General features: G+C 53.0%; 1 protein-coding gene across 1 annotated transcript in view; it reads left to right on the top strand.

Annotated features, from left to right (window-relative positions):
* The window catches only part of ITGA9 (integrin subunit alpha 9), a 324287-nt gene that overhangs the window by 290231 nt on the left and 26477 nt on the right, over positions 1-7579 (top strand). Inside the window, exon 28 of the mRNA XM_077774005.1 lies at positions 3486-3587. Coding sequence (XP_077630131.1) covers positions 3486-3587 — 102 coding nt within the window. The remainder of the gene's footprint in view (positions 1-3485; positions 3588-7579) is intronic.

Below are 7579 nucleotides of genomic sequence, written 5' to 3' on the forward strand. Positions count from 1 at the left end.
AAGTGCGCCTGAGGAGCAAGGGGACCAGCAGCCCTGGGGAGCTTGTTAGAAACGTGGGATTTAAAAAGGAAAACACCTGCAGAATCTTGGGCTCCACCCCAGACCTCCTGAATCAGCGTCTTCAGTTTAACAAGGTCACCAGGTGTTTGTTTGCACATTTAAGTTTCTCCGACCTCAGCCTGCATCCGAATCACCTGGAGACCTGTTGAAATGCAAATCCCTGGGGGCTGAGTCTAGATTCTGTAGCTCTGAGTTCCCAGGTGACCCCACTACCACCCCTGCGCCGACCCCGTGCTGGATCCAGGGTCGGCAGACCTTGTCTGTGAAGGGCTAGTAGACGGTACTCAAATGAGTGGGCGTGGCTGTGTTCCAATAATACTTTATTTACAAAGACAGGCAAAGGGCCCGATTTGACCCATGGGTGGTAGTTTGCCAATCCTTTGTTTAGAGGACAGTTTATTTCAGGGAAGTCCAACTTTTGATCTTCAGGTCCCTTTGCTTTTATGAGTTTATCAAAAGTGGTTCATTTTAAAATACCTCAGTCAGTAAATTAGTGGTTCTTTAAAAATGTCATACAAATTCACTGTGATATGTTTTAACGTAAGAGCTGCTGAGTAGGAAAGGCCATATCCAACAACCTGCTTTAAAAAGAATCACTTGGGAAGATAAAATAAAATAAGCGTGTTAGCAACCGAGATTCTATTTATTTTCCCCTGGAAAAACTGAATGTGTTAGTCAGTATAAACCTGAATGAATATCTTTAGAAAAGTCATTCCGATGTTAGTTTTAAGTTAGGCGTGACGGTAGCATGCCGACCTGAGCAGTCAGCCGCACGAGGGATACAAGACGTTTCGCCCACGGTTCCGTCTGTGAGTGGTGCAGCCCCACCCCCACCCCCAGGGAGAGCTGTGCACAACTCTCTTTTCCCTGGTCTTCTTGCAGGGAAACTAGTTTGGGGCAAGTTTGGGGCACTCACCGCAGTGTTTTCTGTTGCACCTCTCCCTTGAAAAAGGACCCTGTTGGGGGAGGGGGAGGGGGCAGCTCCTGGGCAGCTCAGTCGGTTAAGGGACCAACTCTTGGTTTCGGCTCAGGTCATGATCCCATGGTTCAGTTCGTGAGTTCAAGCCCCACATCAGGCTCTGCGCTGTCCGCAAGAAGCCTGCTTGGGATTCTCTCTCCCTCAATCTCTGCCCCTCCCCCACTCGCTCTCTCAAAATAAATAAAAAAAAAAGAGTTGGGAGAGGACGAGGCGTGAGCTAGAATCCCAGTGGCCATCCTGCGACTCCGGAAGGGAGTCTAGAAGCCCCACGTTGCAGGAAGTGCCTTCCCGACATGGGTCCCCTGGGTCAGGCTGAAAGACGAGGGTTACCTGTCCTGTTCATCTTCTTGACAAATGGCCCTGGTGGCAGGTTTACGCCCCAGGCCACACTCGTCACCGTCAACAAAGCCCCGATCTGGGCACTGACAGCGGGAGGGAAGCCATTCTGACCTGTCCTTCACCGCCAACCCCGAGGAGTGCTGCTCGCCCTGTCGTTGGCCTGCAGCTCGGTGGCCTGGCCCCTGCACGCTTCTCCCGGTCAGTGACCAGTGGTGACCCTTTGCCAAGGAGCACGTCCCACTGACGGCTGTTCCCGAGGGCCATCCAGTCCCGTCTGCGCCCTAAGAGACAGCTGTGGGGCGTCATGTGTGTATTGTCCCTGAAAGTGCCCTTTCGGCAGAAACCAGACATTTCAGGTGCAGAGGGAAGCCTGGAATGAGGCTGACCCGGAACCAGATGGGGCCCCAGCTGCTCCCAGAGCTTGACGTGCAGAGTGTCAGGCCCCGAGCCAGCCTTGACCTCCCGCGGGGAGTGAGCGAGCTGCCCCGAGCCCTCGGGCTCCCGAAGGGAGTGGCGCTGCTCCAGCCCTGCGGTTTGCTGGGCCTCCAGTGGTGGTTATTTTCCTTTGACCTCAAGGTCCAGCCCCAGACAAGGGAATTTGAGGTTTTATTGTTTGGATCTTAACAAGTTTTCATCTGAAATGCAGGGTCTGACTTTTTACATTATCAGAGGATTCAGGTTTCTCTGAGAGTGTTCCTCTCCCACCCCGGGGGCCTGTCCTGGGGCCGGGCTGCTCACCTGCTCCACCGTTAACTCTGACAGTCCCCGTCACCCTTGTGCTCAGACTATGAACATCGAAGGTGATGATCATCCACAACTGCGAACACAGTCTGTCCCGCACATAAAACCACAAATTTACAAAACTGTGACATTGGTAAAAGGTGGTTTGCACACAGAATTATTTACCGCTGGGTGAGAGCTCACGGGAGCCGTGCGTTTGAGTGACAAGCCTCAGAAGCATTACAAATTGGTTTCATTGCTGTTTGAAAAAAGAACAATAATTAGTGCATAACTCCCAGGTAAGGTGTGCAAAGTGGGGTCCCGTGCGCCCTCCCTGGAAGGTGTCTGGTTTCTCTGGCAGAGACGAGCAGGGGAGCTGTTGTCTAAGGGGGGTGTCCTCCGCTTTCACTCTGGAGGGGAGGTTGTTCCAGAAGTGGGTCAAAGCTGGCAGCTGACACGTACCTCCGTGTGTGGCGGGCGGGCGGACAGGAAGTGTGGGTGGGCGTGCAGAGCCCCGGCCACCCCACGGCTGAGCCGCCCAGTGTCCCCCGGCCGCCTGTCCTCTTCCCCATCGGGAGCCCGGCTGCTCCTCCGCCCACAGTCCAGGCACCACCATCTGTACCCCTGGCTTGGGTTCTGACCCTTCCCTGAGCCATAGTCTTGCCCTGTCTTTTTCCAGATCCCTCCTCCATCCCTGCCTGGAGGCCATTTTCTCATCCTGGGGACCTGAGCCCCGAGGCCTCTGACCGCATCTGGCTGGTGGGTTCTTCCCAAGTCTTAGATGTGCCCGCGCCCACCCTGGTCTCCTTGCCCCTCAAGCCACAGCCAGATGTTTCCCCTGCTCATCACTCCATCCAGTACCCTCCCTCCATGTTAAATGATTGTGACCCCCAGACAGCCTCATTTAAGGGTAAAGAAAGAGTTAAACGTAACTCGTGGGAAGGGTTTGAGGGCTGTGGTCAGAGCAGGAAGATGCTTGAGAAATAGAAATCAGATGCCTTCCATGGAATGCCCGGCCTGGATTTGTGGTGCACAGTTAAACAGCTTTATTTATTTTCTCCTCTTTGTGAATATGTCAGTATCCATATCCAAATATCTGGCCCTTCCACTTGGAAACCACAGCACACAAGCTTGCCTGTACTGATGATTGGCAAAACCTCAGCTTTTCAGCATCCACCAGAGTATGAAGGAATTCTCAAGAGACAGACTGGAAACCTCTGTTTACGTGGGTGCCTGAAGTGGGGGGGTGGGGAGAGGTCTAGTTCAGGGATAAAAGTTTTGTCTGGCCCACGTGGACTCTTGGAATTCAGTTCTACCTGCTACCTTGAGGCCCAGCCATTGTCACTGAAAAAAACTCTGTCACTGAGTAGTGTTGTTTCCTCCACAGGACAGTTCATCTGTCATCCAGTTCATGACCCGTGCCAAGGTCAAGGTGGACGCTGCCCTGAGGGTGGTGGAGATAGCCAACGGGAACCCAGAAGAGATGACGGTGAGTCAGCCAGCCCGAGGACAGCCCTTTTCTGAGGGTGAGGGAGTCTGGGTGGCTTGGTGCTGGAGTTTCAGGGTAAAAACGGTCTGTGAGCCAAGATGGTGGCTCTGCGGTGGACCCAAGACCAGGCCTGCCTTGGCTCCAGGCCCCCGTGGACAGCTTCTGTGGTCTGCTCTTGCGATGGCGTCGTTCTCTACCGCGCTCTTACTGTGTGAAGGCTCTCTGCTACGACCGGCCAAACGAAAACCGTCTGAGGTACCCTTGACAGGGCTTGGATTTCCATGCTGAAAGCCAAGACTATTTTTATCTTTCTCAGACCTTTCCCTGAAACCTCAGCTGCCTCCCATCACGTTGTTCCATGGATAAACACTAGGCATCTTAAAAACAAGTAGTTTGAGCAACTTTAAGGAGGTCACATCCAAATTTCCAAGCCCTACAACCTTCTTTCACTCTCTGCCCCTTGTCCTGTGTAAAGGGCAGGGGGTGCAGGCTTCAGAGACCCCGGAGGGCGCGGATGTGGGGGTGTGGGCGGGGCTGGAGGGAAGTGTGGCCTTGGGATTGTGCTGCCTTGCCTGGCTTTCAGGGGACGGGAGGGGAGGCACATTCCTGACACCCACGCTCAGATCCCAGGCCGGTGGGAAGGGTCGAGACAGCAGCCTGTGAACGGGTTTTGCCACCGAGATAGGCAGCAACAGACACCACCTTTCTGATCTCCTTCCCTGGAATTCACCTCCTCTCAAGGGACTCTTGGAAGAGTCGTGTTGCTGTGACAAATTTTCAGATGTGATAAAGTCCTAGAGACTACGCACCTACGAAGGAAAGGCTGTTGACTTATCTTCCAAGAGTAATGGAAGCACCACGTGTCTAAACGTTAGCATGTGCATCCGACCAAAGCCCACTCTTATAAGACCCTGAAAAAAATAAGTCTCTGGGGACTGGAACGAAATCTCGGTCCTGCTCCTGTGTGGGGTGAACCAGCGCCGAGGGCATCAGCTCCTGCCGAGCGAAGGTGAACCCGGGAATGGAGTGGGGGAGGATTGTTATGGGGCTTGCACTGTCCATGCTCTGTGCGGAGAAGGAGCTTGACTCCTCTGTTCACTCTGAGAAACTGTCCAGGCACTAATTATAATAATAGAAACCAAGAAGTATGACTTGGAATAGCATTGGCTTCTGTCACCCTCTAGGGTGAGTTTTTCTGGCGGGTCAGGCACTGGGAGCTGGCTTTTGCCTTCTCCTCCCTGCCTTTCGGCCGTTGCACTGCTAATTCAGACCCTTGCCTGAGAAGTGAAGGAGACCTTGATTCGCTGCTCGTTGTCATAGGTCTGGTTAAAAAGTTTTATTGAATGAAAGACGCACCCAACACGTGAGGTTTGGAATGTTTGGGTGGACCGCAGTGTCCCCAGTTAAGAGCGAAGGGGTGTAATTTAGTGGGTTTTCTGCAAGTGGAATCCTTTGTGTAGGTGGAAAAAAAAATCACCTGGGCTCATGGCCTGCGGTGAGAGCACTGAGCTGGGGGACCCAGGAAGACGTTGCCTAGTGCCCCATTGGTGGCTTCCAAGTCATCTGGACGCCCCCAATACCACTTCCATTAATTACTGTTCTATTTTTTAATGTTTTATTTATTTATGAGAGAGAGAGAGACAGCATGAGCAGGGGAGGGTCAGAGAGAGAGGGAGACACAGAATCTGAAGCAGCTACAGGCTCTGAGCTTTTAGCACAGAGCCCGACGCGGGGCTCGAACCCACGAACCGTAAGATCATGACCTGAGCAGAAGTCGGATGCTTACCCGACTGAGCCACCCAGGTATCCCAATTACTGTTCCATTTTGAACACTATGGTGATATTTTCATTATCAAGAGTTCTTTGGAAGAAGCTCTCATTTCCCCTGATTTTTCTTTAGTGCTCACCCATCAGAATCCCACAATGTCCCCTCTCTCTCCTTTCCAGGACTTTGCCTTTTCAACCCATGAGCTAAGATGAAGTCCTCCAGTCTGGTCTCAACTTTCCTGGCAGGAAAAAAATCTTTTCTGAGTAGGAAGGTTTACTTTTTTAGAACAAACACGTTCTTCCCTGCGTGAGTCTTCTGAATGCCTGGCTCTCTGTCAGCCATCTCTTTGAGGGGAAATTTCCATGGAGGCGAGCCACCAAATTTAAACCGGGCACAGTTTCACAAGATTTTAGACTAGGTACCAAATTTTGATGGCTTTGGAATGAACGGGAAGTGTTCTTGCAGCCGGCAAGGAGAGGGCGTGGGTGAGAAGAGGAAGCAGTCCGATCTGGACCCACACAGGGCATCCTCGGCGGTACATGGCACCGACAGGCAAATCTAGTGGTTTTCCTGGGACTCCTTGGAGCTTTTGTTTTTATGCTATGGTCTGAGTGCTTTATAAAGCATTTGAGTGAATAACTAGAGATAAGTGATCGATTTCTGAATGATTATTAATAAATAGACCTGGAGGGCACTTTCTAGAGGGGCAACCTCTTGGACAGCTCAGGACCAGCCCCACCAAGCCCCCCTGTAACAGATCCAAACCTGAGCTCTCCCGGTGAGATTTGTCGCTTCATAGCCTGTGCCGGTTTCCAGGTGCCACTAGTGTGCTAGACTTGCTATTCTATGCTGAAGTTAACTTTTATTTATTTTTGAAAGAGAGAGCGTGCGAATGACAGTGCACAAGCGAGGGAGGGGCACAGAGAGAGGGAGACAGAATCCCAAGCAGGTTCCACCCTGTCAGCACAGAGCCCAGTGCGGGGCTCAAACTCACAAATCGTGAGATCATGACCTGGGCAGAAATCAGGAGTCAGATGCTTAATCTACTGAACCACTCAGGCGCCCCAACCCGGCCCTTCTTGCTTTTCATGGAGATTTGCCAACAACTAAGGCTAGGGACTCCCCCAGGGCAACCCAAGAATCTGGAGACTTGGCTTTGCTACTGCGAGCCACCACCACCCCCGACCCCCTTCTGAGGCGGGAGGAGAAGCTTGTGTGAATGATGCAGCAAACCTATCTTCTTGATGTTTTGCAATCGCAGAAAATAAGACCCACACACAAATCCATAGATGAGTAGGTCATTGCCATGGGGAGAGTATACGGCGCTAAGATCTTAGGAGCAATGGGGAAGGACTGATTCTCTTCTTGGCAGAGTCGGAATGGGTCCGAAGCATATCAGGTAGCCCCCCCCACCCCCACCCCGCAGTGGCAGGAAGCCTGGAGAGCCAGGCTGACGGGGGAGAAGAGTCCAGAAGCCTGAGGAGCCTGGAGCACAGGCTCAGTCAGGCACAGAAGAGCAGGTGTGTGCCCTGGACACAGCTGTCCCTGGCTTCTCTCAGCCTCTTGCTCTGAAGTTGGTGGGGGAGCGTCTCACTGGCTGAGGTTAGGACCCTGTCACCGGGAGGCCACACCCCAGGGGAAGCAGCCCGCTGCGCTGGCCTCTCTGCATCACCACGGCCCTGAGGCTCACACAGAGGAGGATTCCCAGCTCTAGAGAGCGGGGCGGGGGGGAGGGGGATCACTCCGGCGCTGCTAAAAGGTGACGGGCGTCCCCTCCCACGGGCTTCTCTCACCCTGAGGATCAGCCCCAAGAAGCGCCCGTCCCGCCAGGGTCTTTGTTCAGTCACTTAGAGCATTCTGTGGGCGGTAACCCCCCTGGGCCATCTGCAGACTTAACTTAACAGAGAATGTGAACATCTTTGTCCAAAGAGGGTTGAGGAGTATTTGCATTTTTTTGCCTTTTTTATTTTTTTATTTTTTTAAGAAATAGCATAGCTTGAGTGAGTGACACTTCCTTGCACATTTGACAGGGCAGGTGTTCGGGGCGCATACCTTCTGCCACGGTGCATGGGAACCATACAGCCACACTGGCGGTCGCCTCCCTCAGGCAGCCCACAGGATTTCCCCACGTCCTCCCTGGGTTAGAACCCCTAAGGCCCCACCTCTGGCGAGCAACGGGCCTCCTCGCTGGGGAGGAGGAATGGCTTCCCCAGCCTCTCACAGT

This window comes from Crocuta crocuta, unplaced genomic scaffold, assembly GCF_008692635.1.
Source record: "Crocuta crocuta isolate KB4526 unplaced genomic scaffold, BGI_CrCroc_1.0 scaffold541, whole genome shotgun sequence".
Lineage (NCBI taxonomy): Eukaryota > Metazoa > Chordata > Mammalia > Carnivora > Hyaenidae > Crocuta > Crocuta crocuta.